The sequence below is a fragment of the Carcharhinus amblyrhynchos genome, chromosome 11, assembly GCF_965287045.1.
Source record: "Carcharhinus amblyrhynchos chromosome 11, sCarAmb.v2.hapA, whole genome shotgun sequence".
NCBI lineage: Eukaryota > Metazoa > Chordata > Chondrichthyes > Carcharhiniformes > Carcharhinidae > Carcharhinus > Carcharhinus amblyrhynchos.
In genome coordinates, this window is record NC_137334.1 from 31,878,544 (window position 1) to 31,896,611 (window position 18,068).

The 18,068-nt window shown below is 40.9% G+C and overlaps 1 protein-coding gene across 1 annotated transcript in view; it reads left to right on the forward strand.

Moving 5' to 3' along the window:
• Window positions 1-18,068, forward strand: part of LOC145350008 (signal transducer and activator of transcription 4-like) — a 106,819-nt gene that overhangs the window by 79,966 nt on the left and 8,785 nt on the right. The window contains exons 17-20 of the mRNA XM_080198811.1: window positions 3,740-3,875; window positions 9,955-10,007; window positions 12,628-12,719; window positions 16,681-16,820. Coding sequence (XP_080054937.1) covers window positions 3,740-3,875; window positions 9,955-10,007; window positions 12,628-12,719; window positions 16,681-16,820 — 421 coding nt within the window. The remainder of the gene's footprint in view (window positions 1-3,739; window positions 3,876-9,954; window positions 10,008-12,627; window positions 12,720-16,680; window positions 16,821-18,068) is intronic.

The following is an 18,068-nucleotide window of genomic DNA, read 5'->3' on the forward strand; positions in this document are numbered from 1 at the left end:
AGGGGACTAGCAGGGTAAATACAGGGGGTCATGAGGACAGGACGTGAGTGGGATTGTTGTTGGTGCAGGCTTGATGGGCCAAATGGCGTCCTTCTGCACTATAGGGATTCTATTCTATGGTTAAAAGCAGAATAGATGCAGTATAGTAATGGGAGTGATCTAAAGCTCAGCCAGACATGCGAATTTTCCGGCCCTTCCCATCATGGGGATCTTCCTGAACCGCCGATGGTGAACCCCCGCCGTGGGTTTCCCTATTATGGGGGTTTCATACAATGGGAAATCCCATTGACAATAGTGGGACAGAAGATCCTGCTACCTCCCAATGGTGAGCCACCTCTGCCACCGCGAAACATGTGAATGGGGGCATGGGGGAGGGGGAGCTGGAGTGCAGAAAATCCCATCCATTGGATTTTAAGAAGGTTCATGAATAGAGTGAGGTGAAAAGGCAGGAAAGCAACAATAGAACAGAATAGTTAAAGCAATTTCTCCAGCAGTGGCCTGTATTATTTAAAATAAACACTTTGCATTTTGAGTAACTGTTTTTAAAAGAATAATTCTCAGGATATGGACTTTGTGAGCAAGGCCAATTTCTCCCATGTCATTGAATCATAGAATCCCAAAAGTGCAGAAAGAGGCTACTTGGCCCATCGAGCCTGCACCGACAGCAATCCCACCCAGGCTGTATCCCCTCATAACGTTATGTATTTATCCTGCTAATCTCCCTGACGTTGAGGAACAATTTAGCATGGCCAATCAACCTAACCCACACATCTTTGGTCTATGGGAGGAAACCGGAGCATCTGGAGGAAACTCACACAGACATGAGAAGAACACACAAACTCTTCACCAACAGTTACCCAAGGCCAGAATTGAACCCAAGTTCCTGGCGCTGAGGCAGAAGTGCTAACTGTGCCACCGTGCCAGCCCAAAGTTTGGAAACCTTTAACAAATGCCCAAGCACCCTCTCTGCTGTTCTTTGATTCCCTTGTTCCAGCATTAATACATTCTCTCGGTTCCTCCTGATAAATTCACCCTCATCCTATTCCAGCAGGGTGTCCTCAAGAAAAATCTACCTCCTTGCTTTTTTCAGTGGCAACCTGCAAACTTCCAACAACCCCCCACCCACCCCCCAAAACAATACTCATCACCTTTCTCCAGAGCAATTAGGGAGGGGCAACAAATGCTAGCCTTGTCAGTGAACCCACATCCCATGAAAGAATTTTTAAAAATTCCTCCTCCAGTCCATCTGTACTGTCGTCTAGTTGGGTAGGACTGCTTTCTCCATTCATATCTATATAATGTCCAGAATTTTCCAGCTGCTCACACCTGGTCTCTGGTCTCGCTGCAGCGAACGGAGATTTGGCTGAGTGCCAAATTCTCCATCCTCGCAACAGCAACGAAATGTGAATGGCTAGAAAATCCCAGCCAATATTACTTGCAATTATGTCCCTTCCTGCTCCTTCACCATTTTGTTATGGAGATTCCTAATGATTTTTCCTTAGCCCCCCTGTCTATTTCTCATCTATGTGCTGCCCTTCAACAACTTCATCTAAAAGCACATCATTAGTTTTTGCATCTACACTAGTTGCACCCAGCTCTGCCTCACCACTTTTGACCTCCACCTTTGTTAAATTATCAGATCGCTTATCCAACATCCCACACAGGGTAAGCTGAAATTTCCTCCAATTAAGTATTGGGAAGATAGTTGTCACTATTTTCTGTCTTCACTGCAAACTCCTCTTCCAAGCTTCTGACTCCATTCGCATCCCAAGCAATTGTCTGAGACTCCACCAGACTGTTTACAACTGTGGAGATGTAGTTAAACCTCCGATGAGCTTCTGACCATTTATTCACACTATCATCAAGACTACCTCGTTCCACCTCTGTAATATTGCCTGACTTTGCTCCCACCTAATTCATTTGCTGCTGAAACCCTCATTCATGCCTTTATGATATCCAGACTTGATGATTTCAACTCATTCTTGGATCATTTTCCACTGTGTATGCTTCGGAAACCTGAGGTCATTTGAAACTCTCTTGCTGTGGCCCCACTCACACCAATTCCCTTCACCTATTGCTCATCTATTTATTGACCTACATTGGCTTCCGGCCAACAGTGTTTTTAAAATGATCATCTTTGCTCTCAAGTCCCTCCATGGACTGGCCTCTCCCTATCCTTGACATGTCCTCTAGCCCTACAAGCCTCACATATCTGCATTCCTCCAATTCTGGTCTCTTGGGTATCCCCATTTAACCATTCCATCATCAATGACTGTGCCTTCCATTGCTCAGACCCCAAGTTCTGGAATGCCCTCACTACATTTCTGATTAAATGGTGACAAACTTGACAGGTTGAAAAGATCTCTTCCTAGTGTCATGTTCCTGTTAGTTCATTAAGCTGTTTAACTTCTTATGTTGCCTCTAAGCTGTGTAGCAACCCAAGCCCACGCATGCGGGCTCCACACAAATCGGCTCCTGTAAGTTACCATAATGTGCACCAACACAAAAAAAATTTAAGGGGACCAGGCACTTAAATCACCCATGTGCTTCAAAACAATTAGAAAGTATGTTGATCACTTCTCTTACTCAGCTTCTCAATTTGAAATTGTTCTTAAATTAATCAAAATGATGAATATTTTGCCTGTATCAATTTGTTAGTTTTCTTAAAATTCTTAATAACTGGAATTTCCTATGCTACTTTCCTGAGATTAACATCCATTCTTTGATTAATTGCTCAGAACTGCACACAATGCATTTGGGTCTGACTAATACAGCAATGAAAACGCTTACATTTTTACAAGAGATTTCAGTTAAATTTGATAATAGATCAGCTCTGTGAGGAAAGCTGCAAACACTGGAAATACCCAGTTCACATTTTTTTTCTAATTATTAATTCATGGGACGTGTGTGTCACTGACTGGATCAATAGTTATTTCCCATCTTTAATTGCCCTAGATCTGAGTTGCTTGCTGGGCCATTTGAGAGGATATGTAAGAGTTTGGAGTCACATGTAGGCCAGGCCAGACCAGGTAACGACGGCAGATTTCCTTCCCTAGAGGACATTAGTGAGCAAGATGGGTTTTTATGATAATCAATGATGGTTTCATGGTCATCATTAGATTCTTAATTCTAGACTTTTTTTTTGTTGAATTCAAATTTCACCACCTGCCATGGTGGGATTTGAACTTGGGTCACCAGAGCATCACCCTGGCTCTCTGGATTGCTGGTCCAGTGACAATACCACTATGCCACCACCTCCCCTGTTTTTAAAAGAATTATGATGTGGAGATGCCGGCGTTGGACTGAGGTAAACACAGTAAAAAGTCTCACAACACCAGGTTAAAGTCCAACCAGTTTATTTGATAGTAAACCCGCAAGCTTTCGGAAACACTGTTCCTTCCTCAGGTGTGTGGAAAGCTCTGATCAGAACCTTCCACACACCTAACGAAGGGAACAGTGTTTCCAAAAGCTTGCAGGTTTACTATCAAATAAACTGGTTGGACTTCAACCTGATGTTGAGACATTTTATTGTGTTTAAAAGAATTAGACAGCCTAGGTTTTGGGTGTAACCCTTTAACAAAACCACTTGAAGTTCCGATAAGTGGTTAGACGTGAAATGTTAGCATGTCTTTTCTCTTAGCTGCTTGTTGCTGGTTATTGTTTGCAGTATCTTCTGTCTTTATCCCTGTATGTTCAGATAAGAACTGATTGAGTTAGTTCTGTACTTTACATTTTGCAGAATTTGGCTTTGTTTACCAGCCCGCCCACTGCCACTTGGAGTCAGCTTTCAGAGGTGCTGAGTTGGCAGTTTTCCTCTTACGTGGGACGAGGTTTGAATTCGGACCAGCTCAACATGTTAGCAGAGAAGCTGCTGGGTAGGTAAAAAAAAAAATCAGAGACTCACTGGATTTAGCTGACATACCCACAGGTCCCAATGCCCATGAGTATTTCCATGGTTAGGATAAACAAAGAGAAGCTAATAAACTGAACAATCAGGAGCCCGCCAGCCCAAATATTACGGACAATTGTTGCTATCCTAGAAATGTTCTCTCATCATTTATCAGCTGGAGTATTCCCTCCCTCCCTCTCTCTCTCTCTCTCTCTTCCCCCCACCCCCAGGGAAACTCCTTCTGCCTCCAGGGATACATTCTTGGCCACTCCTATTTTCTCCTACTTCCTTCTACTTTTCACTTATTTTCTGGCAGCCTGGAGACGAAGCTTCCCAACATTGCAGCCTCCTCATGCAGGCAGGCTGGCCCAGAGCCCAGGTGAATTTGCCTTAAAGTTGTTGTGGAAAACACCAGATTTTCACAGTAACACACTAATGAATAAACTAAAAAAAACCTTCATAAGTCTCATTATTTAACTTAAATCTTTGATTCCTTTCAAAATTACTTTGCTGATAGGTCAAAAATTTGTGATAAAATATTCTTCTTGTATCGACCCTACTTATTTTGCATTTTTTTTTAAAATTTCAATCTAGTCAGCAATAAAATGTCCAATTGTAAGGGCTAAATTTGGTGATCAAACACCACCTGCTGTACTGCCGTTGTACTGCGCCTCAGAATGAAAGTATTGGATTATACATTGAAAAGCTCACAAAGCAGGCTGGGTGAACCAAAGGATGGATTCAGGAGAGAAGAAAACTGTCCATCTGCAAAACAAAGCAAAGTTGTGTTAAAATGCTTATTTTAAACTAGCCAGAGATTATTTATGGAGTAAGGGATACACTTCGAAGCAGTTGAGAGAAACTTCACTAGGCTAATTCCCGAGATGGATGAGGAAATGTTGAGCAGGTTGGGCCTCCACTCATTAAAGTTGAGGAGAATGAGAAGTTACCTTATTAGACTTGACAGGATGGATGCTGAAATGATGTTTTCTCTTTGGGCGATCATAAAACTAGGAAGCACAGCTAAACTAAAGGACAGGATTTTTCACACAACCTACTGCTTGTTTTGCAGCAATGGAGACGGCCTAACATTGGCTGGCGGTGGTATATTCTGATCCTGCCATTGTCAATAGGGTTCCCCCTGGGGAAGCCAGCGGTAGGTGCGTGCTGTTAACAGGAGTGGAAGATCCTGGTGGCATGAATGGCTGGAAAATTCTGGCCAAAGAGTATCCCATTTAAGACAGATAAGGAGGATTTTTTTCCTCAGCGTCATTATTCTGTGAAAAGTGGAGCTGAGATGCAATCAGATCAGCCATGACATTACTAAATATTGGAGCAGGTTCAATGGGCTGAGTGGCCTCCTCCTGCTCCTATTTCTTATGATCTTGGCACATTCCTTTTTTTGCCCAAACATTAAACCTTTTCAGCAAGCTGATGTATTTTAATTCTTTGTGCCACTGCTCCAAGATTCCTTGTCTCCTCTCAGAGTAACAGAACTGACACGAGCACATCAAGATAGGGGTAGGTTCTTCAAGGCAACATGCTCCTCCTTATGATGTTACCAGATGCTTTTATGCTGGCTTTGATTTTAAATTCTCATTTGCACAGTTCTTGATTCTTTACATCTTTTCAGCATCTCTGCTGAGCAGACAGGTTACTTCAGTGCTTTTTTGAGTGCAAATTGCATGACATTTAGTAGGGTTAACTGATGTCAAATGCAAAGTTATTAATTGCAGAACTCCATCGTGGCATGTGACTAAGCATTTTGTATACACTGAATCTTTCTCCTTAGCTACTCAGTGAAAATCAATTGACATGAAAATTGGGCTTTTTCTGTTACAGATGGCTAATCAGTACTATCAGTTTCGTGGCAAGTTGAAAATGTTCCCCTATAGCTACTTACAAGAAAGTTCCTTAGTTATTGTTAGGAATGGGTTAACAGTGGTCATCCTAAATTGGATGTTAATCACTTAATATAAGTCACTGGGATATATACAGAGATTAGAGGTAGCACTGGGTGTTGGATGTGTACGTGGAGTTGAATCACATGAAAGTAAGTTCATGAAGAAGCAGGACTTGCGTTTCCTTTACTGGACTGCAACTGAGTGGAAGAGCCTACTGGCATGAATGGCTGGAAAATTCTGGCCAAAGAGTCTCCCATTTAAGACAGATGAGGAGTATTTCTTTCTCTTAGCGGGTGATTATTCTGTGAAAAATGGAGTTAAGATGCAATCGGATCAGCCATGACATTACTAAATATTGGAGCAGGCTCAATGGGCTGAGTGGCCTCCTCCTGCTCCTATTTCTTATGATCTTGTCACATTCCTTTTTTGCCCAAACATCTATCACATCACAAAATTGAGCGGTAGTCTTTGACAACTAATTAATGAATTAGTCATTTTGGAATTTATTGATTTCTTCTTCTAAACTGTTGTGCTGTTCTATTCTAACATCAAAATATTCCATATTTGGTTAAAAGTTAATTTTTTTTGGACAAATATACTTTATTCATAAAATCTCTGAAAGACACGTTGCAAAATATTTCACATTTTTCGAACAGTAAAGTGTAATGATATTCACATTTTCTCCAGAGACTAAGATGGACTCTGTGGTGCTTCAGTTCAGTAATGAGAACATTTCATATATGTCAATATTATCATTTGACAGGACAAACTATATATATCATTATAGGAAATACTCAAAAGGACTTCTTTAAAAACATACCACAACATTCACAAGCACACATTCTTGGCACCCTACCAAATAACATGGGACACAAAAGTCAACTGTACTGCTGTTAAAGTTCCTCATCTCTTGCAAATGCATCTGAAATGTGTATTTTCCCTTCCATGCCTCAGTTTTAGCTCCCCTCTCTACAGCAGGATTATTGGTCACCATTTAAAAGGCTGCCTGAAAGTTATAAAATTTACCCCTAGTTTGTGGATCTTTCAAAGCGACTGTCTGAATGATGTATCGTAAATAAGCTTTCCGTTGCACTGATGGTGAACTCACATGAACAGCAACAGAGGAAATGATTGGTTTGGCTAGAATGTTACTGAAAACTTGCTGTATATATATTTTGGCAGAGATTTTAAAGCAAGTTAATACTTGTATTGTGGTGAAACCTGAACAACAGCAGGATTGAAAAATAGCTTTGAAAACAACAGCAGATTGTAGGAATGGTTCGGCTAAAACATTCCAAATGATCAGTGAGAATTTTGGCGCAAAAGAAATTTTACTGGGAGATGTTCATGCTAAAATGAAAAGGTGAGGTACAGTTAACCTACTGAAAAGTGTAATTTATTTTGCAGTAAGTAAGCGGTGTTGCCTCTTTTAGGGAAGGCACATCGAATTAAGTAGCACCCAGGCACTGAACCGGACAGTGGTGGGCCTTCCTCGGGACAAAGGACTTCAGGGGCGGCTGTCCCAACCGCCGGCCAATCACAGGGAAACATTGTCCCAGCTGTTCAAGGAAAACAACCCTCTTTGGTTTTAAATTCACAAGAATGTTTCTTCGTTATTAGAATCGCACAGTTTATTGTCACTGGGGAGGTCACTGCAATACAACATACAACATCCAACTGAGGCTTCGGGTCACATCCCATGCACAGATAAATAATGGCTGGAGGAGGATGTAGATTGAAGGGTAGGCGTGGTCTCCCTTCTTCAGTGGGTCCTCCTTTCCCGATGCCTGGTCCCTTGATAGAATATGATAATACTTTGAACAAGGGATCCTTCCTTTGAGCCTGCAAGCAACTTCGCGTGGCATTTCTTGTTATGCTCTCCATATGGTGAGCTGCCTGTAAAGCAAGTGGATTACTCCCGACAATGGAAGGATGAATTGTTTAATTGCCCATTAAGGGCCTCAATTGACAGCAAGGTGGAAACTGCATGTGTCTTACTGCCACATACTTAATCAGGGTGGAGGCAGAAATGCAGCAAGGTCCCACCCATCATCCTTCTGCTTGTTTATATGTCCCCTGGCACTGAGGAAGGGCATTAAATTCCGCCCACAGTGTCAATAAGCATGCACATTCTGCAGAGAGTTTGCATTTAAAATCTTTGTACCCAAAAAGGAAATGAAAAGTTAACAACAAAGTACCGTGGATTAATCTATCCTTTTAGCTTCCTGCTTTTATACTGAAATGTACGATCCTGACAACCAAAAATCATTTCTATGAATTTGGGAATGAAGAGTATAGTTTGCCTTGGACAGTTGGATGAATGATCGAATCTTCCGTTCTGAAGTCGGAGTCTGATGGCAGGTGGGAGTGTTCCCACCTGAACATCTGAACATGTGAGATCTTCCACCGTCAGGTCATTAATTATGCATCAGTGAGGAGCACAGCAAATCTAATGATAGGCTGGTAGGAAGTCACCCCCCCTGCTGTTACTTCATTGAGTCCAAGGTCCTGCCGCCATATTTAAAGGGCACCCAGACAGACATTCACTTAATGTAGGCTAGGAGCTCGTCATTATTCCTCCAGAATCCTTGTGGCTGCAGCTCCTACTGGAAAAACAGGCAGAAATGGGCAACCACATCCCAGACAAATGAAGGCATTGATTTTCACTCATCCCTAGATAAGAGAAATGCCATACGTCATACCCATGGTTGGGCCAGTGCTCGAATTTTCAGTGCAATCTGTTCACCAGCGTCTTGACCACCTTGAGGCTCACTGCCTCCTGCTGCCAGGTCCCTTGCTCCTCCTGTCCCTGGGTGAAACTGAAAAGAGGCCCCCTTCTCATGTGGATGAAAGCCCTTACCAAGATAGTGTTATTTGCAGCCTGCAACATAGACCCCTCAATGGATGTGTAAACAAATTGAAGTGATAAACTTAGTGCATGTTTGCATGTTTCCATCCATCACCAAGCTAGCAGGCAAACATTAAGCCCTTCACTTGACCTCCATCTAGGTTTAACATTCTCACCTCTTCCAGGTGAACGACATCCTGGAGGACCAGAGGTGGATTTTCCTCTCATTCATACATGAATGCGCATGGCGCAGGATGATGAGAGTTATGTTCAATAATACCACTCCTTCCTCCCCTGACTCTTCCATTTGTACTTTGCCCTGGACACTACACAGACCATTGCCATGGCAGCACAAAAAGACATGAGTCCTTGTCAGCCATGGCCATTTACCCAGGAGGATGAAGGTTTGGAGTCATGAATTGGCTGTCATCCACCAGCCATGCCCCTTTGAGGCATTCCACCTCCCTTCCTCCCTCATCCCTCCTCTGAGTTGACAGCTGTTAGCCTTTCCCCCGCCCAACACCCTATTCCTGCTTAGCCTGCTTCCCCATGCCCAGCCTTGGCAAGTCTTTTGCTATTAGCATGCAATATGAATGAAGTTATGAGGGCTTTCCAAGAAGCAAAATCAGCATCAGCTGATCATTCACATCAAAGCCATGAAAGGAGTGCAGCCTGCCAAGTACACATAACTTATATAGAGTCAGAAAAGTAAAGGTTCTGACTGGTGGCGAATTTAATTCCAGTAAGGTGAGGCCTTTAGTGAGCATGCACAAAACGCTAATTGTTGTAAATGGAGTTCCTGACATTGTTTGTTGGGAAGCTCGATCCACCTTTTAACCTTGCCTTGAAAGTCAGGAGAACAAAATTCCAACAGTTTATTTCGCCACCAGGAAATAGGTCTGTCACCTCTGGTCAAATGATGTATCCCCCTCCACCATGATTCCTACTAGAGATGAGACTGGAAGACTCAGAAGATGCACCATTTGTTAGTAAATATGCTTTTTAGATGAGGAATCAGGAAGAAATTACAATGTGGTATGCAGTACATGGGGGGGAAAGATTTTCAAAAAATCTGAAACTCCTTTGTAAAAGTTCATTTATGGCTTACTGAATGTAAACCACAAGAGGTCTTCATTTGGTTATTTTTAATAAACCAAAGCATGGATTTTAAACCTAATGTGTGTAGCAGTTTAGAGATTTAAACAAACAACAAGAATGGGTAATTCTGCAGTTTAGAATTAATAATATATTGGTAAAATTATATTCAACTCTGCTTTTACATATTCACTTGATATTTTGTTACTCATTTCTAGGACAACAGTTGAGTTACAATGATTGCCACATTTCATGGAATAAGTTCTGTAAGGCAAGTATATTTAAATTTTATTAACATAATTTTATTGAAGGTCTAATTAGTGTCTTTGTTTTGCTAATGTTATATGCCATTTTGAATCTTAGGATATAAAAACCTCAATAATATATGCGCTCCATAATTGAAGAATTAAACTTTCATATTATTGCAGTGTGATGTACATTGCACATTGTGTGTGTGTGTGTGTGTGTGCACGTGCGTGCGGAGTTTGCACATTCTCCCCGTGTCTGCGTGGGTTTCCTCCCACATTCCAAAGCTGTGCAGATTATGTGGATTGGCCATGCTAAATTGCCCTTTGGTGTGCAAAGATTGTAGGTTAGATGGATCAGCCATGGTAAATGTGTGGGGTTCCAGGGATAGGGCGCAGGTGGACCTGGATAAGATGCTCTTTTAATGAGGTGCTGACCCAGTGGGCCAAATGGCTTCCTTCTCAAATCATAGCATCCTAGAATCCCTACAGTACAGGAAGAGGCCATTCAGACCATCGAATCTATACTGACCACAATCCCACCCAGGTCCTATTCCCATAACCCCACATATTTACCCTGCTAATCCCCCAAACCCTGTGACCGAGGCCTGAATTGAACCTGGGTCCCTGGCGCTGTGAGGCACTATGTGCCACCATGCACTATAAGAATTCCATGGAGGCATTCTATGGATTATTCTTCTCAACTAATCCATACAACTTAGCATTTTACACAAGTCTTTTCCATTCAAGAAGGCAAGATGCTGTAAGGTGAGGCACTTTTAATGCAAATTACTTTCCTTTTATGTTTCACCCATATAGTTTAGCAATATCTTCAATTAGGAGACATGTTATTTACATTACTATGTAATGCCTCCCTGAATCCCAGTACCAGAATGATAGGAAGTGGGTTAGCTTGATCTTGGGATCAGACATAGCTCGGCACAACATCGAGGGCCGAAGGGCCTGTACTGTGCTGTACAGTTCAATGTTCTATGACATGACATCTCATGTTAGGAAGGAAGTCTGAGATGTGATTAATTACCATCTATCACAGACTTTGCATTGATAGACCCACTCAACAAAACTCAATCTATGGTACATAATTAAAAATTAATTAAGGCATTCAATGTTTCAATTTCTTTTGCAATGAAATGACATTGTTCATGAATGCACCTTGTTATGAAATAACATTGACATTGCTCATTAATTCACCAGCAACATGTTGCCGCAGTTTCAAATGAACCTTTCTGATTCACACACTCCTTTCAATCAGTCGTATTGGTCTGATTTGGATAAATTAGTCCTTCTCATTCCTGCTCAGTCATGTGGATCATTGCTGATGTAAAGCAGTTGTCCAACTTTGGTGATCCATGAGTGGACTAAACTTGAAATCCCTTACAATTTTCTGTTGAGACATTTTCTAATTGAAAATCCAAGCACAGTTTTCTCTTGTTGAACTTGTTTAACTACATATAATAAAATATATTTTTTATTTCGTACATCATTCAACTATTTCTAAACATAAAATAATTGATCCACCCAAAATTAATTAGCATAGTGAGTATAGTTAAACTAAATATTAACTTCAGTAAATGTAAATGATCAAGATTAGATCGATATGATTCTGAAATTATTTGTTCGGTTAAATGCGTTAAGGTGTTTCTTTTCCATATTGTGTATCACTTAATAAATTTTGACTCAGGATGTCACCTAATACTCCACTCCACTGAATGATCTATATTGACCCACATCTAATATTGACCCACATTAAAAATCCAAACCCCAAATTGGTTGGGTAACAGAAGTAAATTAACAAAATAACAAATAATATGTACGTATGTGTTCTCTCTTTATTATCTTTTATAGCTTGGGGAGTCCATGATTGTATCCTAACTAGAGTATTTGCAACTACTTACAATCTATATAAATGACATAAACTTCAATTCACCTAAAATCTAAAACTCCACTGTAAGTTTCTTTTTGTTTATCAATTTAATCAGCCCTGGTCACACTAACCTTCATTGGATCTCAATACTCCAACGCCACAAATTTAAAATTTTCATCACCTCTTTAAATGTGTCTTTAATTTTCTAATCTCCTCTGCTCCTGCAACATCCCTCATACACATCACCAACTAATTCTTTGCTCTTCTGACTCCAGCCTCTTCTGTATCCTCACTTCCCTCATCCCACCATTAGCAGCTGTGACTTTAGCCATCTGGATTCAGTGCTTTGGAATTCTTAAACCATTCAAATCTGTACTTGCCATTCTTATTTCAAGACTGCAGACCCACTGCTTTGAACAACTTCTCTGCTATCTGCTTCTTTGGCTCCATGTCATTTTTATTCTCTTTTCACTACAAATCACTGGGCTATTTTTGTCTGTGGAACGTGTTCTAATACTGTAAGTTATTGTTATCGGCAATGAGAAGTGAGTGGCAGTTCTTTCTGTGTGTTTGTGCATACGTTGAATTCCTAATCTTGTATTAAACCTTTGTGCATGTGTATACATACAAATATTCCTATAAACCAGGAGGCAGTGTTTTATTCTTTTAGCTTGAAGTAGTTGTAAACTTCAAAAATTTGCAGAACCACTGTGTGCTATTTTTAATAAATTCTAGTAATTTTCTTTTGGTTTCATTTACAGGAGAATCTCCCTAATAGATTCAGTTTCTGGCTGTGGTTAGATGGAATCCTAGAACTCATCAAGAAACACCTTTTGGCTTTATGGATAGATGGGTAATTAAAACCCTGAATAATACAAGATAAAGTGATGGAAATCGCAGAGATGTATTTGTAGATTGCTGGCTTAACAGTAATGCTGAAGCATTGATTACTAAGATTAATGGTCGTCTCTTGGAGTTAATGCAGCTGTCAAGTTTCGAATCAGGGACTTTTCCCACGTCACGTGATGTGACCATGATCCGCACTTTACAAAGATAATAGAATTAGCAGGCTTAATAGCGAAATATTGATTTATTCCATTTACGGGACAGCCTGCATTATATTAAATAAGATTTTGTTTACCTCTTTAAAAGACACACATTTTAATCTGAAATGTTAATACTACATTATTTGACCCTCATCTGTTGCATTTGATGGAACTTATTTCCTTGGTACTAGTAATACTCCAACTTATTTGTCTAGTATTTTTGACGATCTGTACCTGAGGTTTTTTTTTAACCACATTCTTCCCCATTCTTATCCAAATTCTCATTCAGCTCATGGTATTGTTGTTTTCTCTAGTTCTCTGACACATTAAATAAACTGTCTGTACGTACAGGTATTTTAATATGGGATGACTTGGCTCCTGTGCGCACTCAATCCTCTTTGTCAGTCACTTTTTCCTGAGACATTTTCAATAAATCGTGGCCATTTAAGGTAGAACATTCTAAATGTGGCCTAAAGGGTTATATACAAAAGCAAAATACTGCTGATGCTGGAAATCTGAAACAAAAACAGAAACAAAAATGCCCCAAATACTCAGCAAGAAAGAAACAGAGTTAATATTTCAGGTTGATGAGCTTTTTGTTCTGACCTCTTAACCTAATGGCATTTAGATGTAAATCACTACTTGATTACCCTTGTTGATTACATCCTGGATACTTTCAATTCCTTAGCTCACCCAGATTCCTCTGGGTACTGTCAAGTCAACCTGCAACAATACACATTTTATGCTACTGGAAGTAGTCATTTTCATATTCTGAGTAATGCAAAAATCAGACTGCTCAGAATAGGTTTTGAGGAACTCCATTAGTTTCAGTCCACATTAATAGCTTTATCATGATATATCACTGTTTAATTTTTCTTTTACCATTCCATTTGGGTTACTTTTCTCTGATTCCATGTATTCTCAGTCTCAGATGTTTATCAAATATCTTCTAAAAATCTACGTGACAAGTCTATTCTGAATCATCCTAGGGTAAAATTTTATTTTATACAAGTTGTCTCTCTTTCCTCCCTTCATAATGTAATAAATATTTATACATTCTTCAAAATGACTTAAACCCAGTGAACAGCCTCATCTACTAATTTAGCTACTCCCTCAAAAAATTTGAGGCACGTATGGTGTATTGAGTACTTTTACCGGGATTGACTTATCTTAGAGAGCATTGATAATGTCAATAGTAGCAAAAGTGCTCAAGATTATTCTGTCTGATAGCAAGGCTACGATTTTTTGATATCCAAAAGAAATTTATAATACTATGTAAGGCCTGCCCTTACAACCTCCCAATCAAGGTTGTACTACAGGTTTGCAGCAGACTGAAAAGATTGAGTATGTGGATGTTAAGAAAGAGGATGTGTTGGAACTTTTAAATTCTATCAAGATAGATAAGTCGCCAGGACGAGATGGGATGTACCTCAGGTTACTGTGGGAGGTGAGGGAAGTGATTGCAGAACCCCTGGCGATGATCTTTGCATCGTCGTTGGAGACGGGAGAGGCTCTGGAGGATTGCAGATATGGTTCCTGTTTTCAAGAAAGGGAACAGGGATAGCCCGGGAAATTACCGACCAGTGAGTCTGACCTCAGTGATTGGTAAGTTGATGGAGAGGATTCTGAGGGACAAGATTTATGAGCATTTAGAGAAGTTTAGAATGATCAGAAATAGTCAGCATGGCTTTGTCAAGGGCAGGTCGTGCCTTACGAGCCTAGTTGAGTTCTTTGAAAATGTGACTGAACACATTGACGAAGGAAGAGCGGTGGACGTGGTTTACATGGACTTCAGCAAGGCGTTTGATAAGGTCCCCCATGCAAGACTTCTTGAGAAGGTGAGAGGGCATGGTATCCAAGGGGCTTTGGCCTTGTGGATCCAGAACTGGCTTGCCTGCAGAAGGCAGAGAGTGGTTGTGGATGGGTCTTTTTCTGCATGGAGGTCAGTCACCAGTAGAGTGCCCCAGGGATCTGTTCTAGGACCCTTGCTGTTTGTCATTTTCATAAATGACCTGGATGAGGAAGTGGAGGGGTGGGTTAGTAAGTTTGCCGACAATATGGAGGTTGGTAGTGTTGTGGATAGTCTTGAGGGATGTCAGAAGTTGCAGCGTGACATAGATAGGATGCAAGACTGGGCGGAGAAGTGGCAGATGGACTTCAACGTGAATAAATGTGTAGTGGTCCATTTTGGCAGGACCAATGGGATGAAGGAGTACAATATCAAGGGTAGGACTCTTAGCTGTGTTGAAGAGCAGAAGGACTCTTAAATCGGCTTCATAGGTGGAGGATGTGGTCAAGAAGGCGTATGGTGTACTGCCCTTCATTAATCGAGGGATTGAGTTTTGGAGTCAGGAGGTAATGCTGCAACTTTATAAGACCTTTATCAGACCCCACTTGGAGTACTGTGCGCAGTTCTGGTCGCCTCACTACAGGAAGGATGTGGAAGCTATTGAGAGGGTGCAGAGGAGATTTACAGGGATGTTGCCTGGATTGGGAGGCATGCCTTATGAGGATAGGTTGAGGGAGCTAGGGCTCTCCTCCCAGTAGAGACGAAGGCTGAGAGGTGACCTGATAGAGGTTTATAAAATGTTGAGAAGAATAGATAAGGTGGATTCTCAGAGGCTATTTCCCAGGGCTGAAATGGTCACTACGAGAGGACACAGGTTTAAGCTGCTGGGAAGCAAGTATAGTGGAGATGTTTAGGGGTAAGTTTTTCACTCAGACGGTGGTGAGTGAGTGGAATCGGCTGCCATTGGTGGTGGTAGAGGCGTACCCGCTGGGGTCTTTTAAAAGACTTCTGGATGAGTATATGGGATCTAATGGGATTGGGAGTTGCACATAGTTCTATGGCTTGTTAGCTATAGATGTGATCGGTGCAACTTGTGGGCCGAAGGACCTGTTTGTGCTGTAGTGTTCTATGTTCTAAGGCATTCGATAATTCTCCTCGCTTAGAAAATGATGTGAATTGTCAACCTAAGCTTTGTGGTTGCATCATTACCTCTCAAATCACCGTCATGAGTTCATTATCCATCCCAGAAACTTGACCTTGTTGAGATATTAAATCGAGATCCTATCAGTACTCTCAAGTAGAAGTCAAAGATCCTAGGTTCTCCTGCTGTTCTGCCTGATATTCATCCCTCAATCAATATGACTAAAATAGATTCTGTTCTTCTTTTCATTATAATTTTTGGGATTTGCTGTGTGCAGTTTGGTTGCCACATCTCATACCTCACATTTGTGTGTATACTTCCAAGTATTTTATTGGTTATAAGGTGCTTTTGGACTACCTGACATTGTGAAAAGTACAGCGGCCAGAATTTTCCAGCTCTTGTTGCCAGCGGGATCTTCCAGTGCTGCGGGTTTGCTCTCCAGATGCCCTTTCAGAGAGTTGGAGTGGACTCAATGGGCTAAATTATTCTCCTTCTGCACTGTAAGGATTCTATAACACCTAAGTTCAGTTTGAGAGAAGACAGCTAGTTTTTCTTGATGGTTGTCTATAAATTCCTGTTGGAAAGTACACGCAACTTAGCTGTGATATTCTCCATATAGAAGACCTTTTGATACGGACTGCCTGGGCCTATATGTCAAAAATGGTTGGTGAGCAAGTTGCCTGTGGGCCTCCAGCAACCATAGTAGTATTATTCAACTGAAGTTGGCACCTTCAGAATAGGAGAGAGAAAAAGGAAGTAAAATAGCTTGAATCTTGCACAGTGAAATACTGTCATGTATAATTGTCCAAATTAACATGTTTGGTATATGTCTCTTCAGGTACATTGTGGGATTTGTAAGCAAGGAGAGGGAGCGAGCATTACTGAAGGATAAACCATCTGGTACATTTCTATTGCGGTTCAGTGAAAGCAGCAGGGATGGTGCCATTACATTTACCTGGGTGGATCGATCTGAGAATGGTGAGTCGGTAATGGAATTTCTGTTCTGTTCCACAGGTCAGCTTGGGTCAGAGGCATGAGCTTTGTCATTTAAAAGATGTTTTAAAAAATCATCGGGAATATAGTGTGCTCTAAGGATGGCACTACTGCCAGGAACCTGGGTTCCATTCCCGGCTTGTGTCACAGTCTGTGCAGAATTTGCACATTCTCCACCTTTGGGTGCTTCGGTTTCTTCCACAATCTAAAGATGTGGTGGTTAGGTGGATTGGCCGTGCTAAATTGCACCTTAATGTCAGGGGGACTAGCTAGGGTAAATGCTAGTTGTGGGGATAGGGTCTAGGTGGGATTGTGGTCCCACAATGGGCTATGTGGCCGCCTTCTGCAATATAGAATTCTATGATTCTATGAAGATCGGTGGCTTTGTAAACTATTAACAATTGGATGGCTTTTAGATTTGTCTTTCAGGCCTCTCTAGAATAAAGAGATGGCGGGTAAACAATATAGAACAGTTTATTGCATGATTGCTCAACCCAAACTCAAGTCAAGAGAAAGTTAGTCTGGCTTTTATCACTATTTTTTGGTACTGCTGTACTCTGTCAACATAATTTTCCCACAGCTTCCCCATGTTATTTATCCTATATGTTTGTAACAAATTTGGATCTGCATTCAATATTCACTTTGATTTCTCTTATAAATGAATCCCATGTCTCTTATGATTAAGAATTTACTTTTACTACTCAGTAACTAATCTTACAACAGTGATCACAACAGTGAAACCCCTTGTTATATGGACTGAACCACTCATGCTGAACATGTCACTGCATGAATTTCCTATAGTTGGCAGTTCCAGTGAGACAAGATCATCAAGGAACTGATTTTCCTCTAATTTCCACTTTATGATGACCTTTGGCCTCTTGCATATGCCTATTAGTTACATTCTGCCTATACAGGTAGCCAATTCCAGTGAGAAACAAAATGATGTTTTGTTGATTTAGATAGGTTAACGCTCCATAATGGTATGATGTCAGTTCAGTGGTGGCACAATAGGTACCATTATCCATATATCCAACTCTAACTAGGTCGTCTTCCTCCTCACTTGTTGCTAAGGTCCAATTTATGGACATTATATTGGTTTTCAAACCGCACATCGCTTTCACTTCAGGATGGATAGGATAAAGACACCTGATTACTCTGGTCTGTTTTCATTTAGTGAAGGTAGTTCCAACCATTGAGACTAATGACTGATGGCATAGGATATTTTTCTGTTGT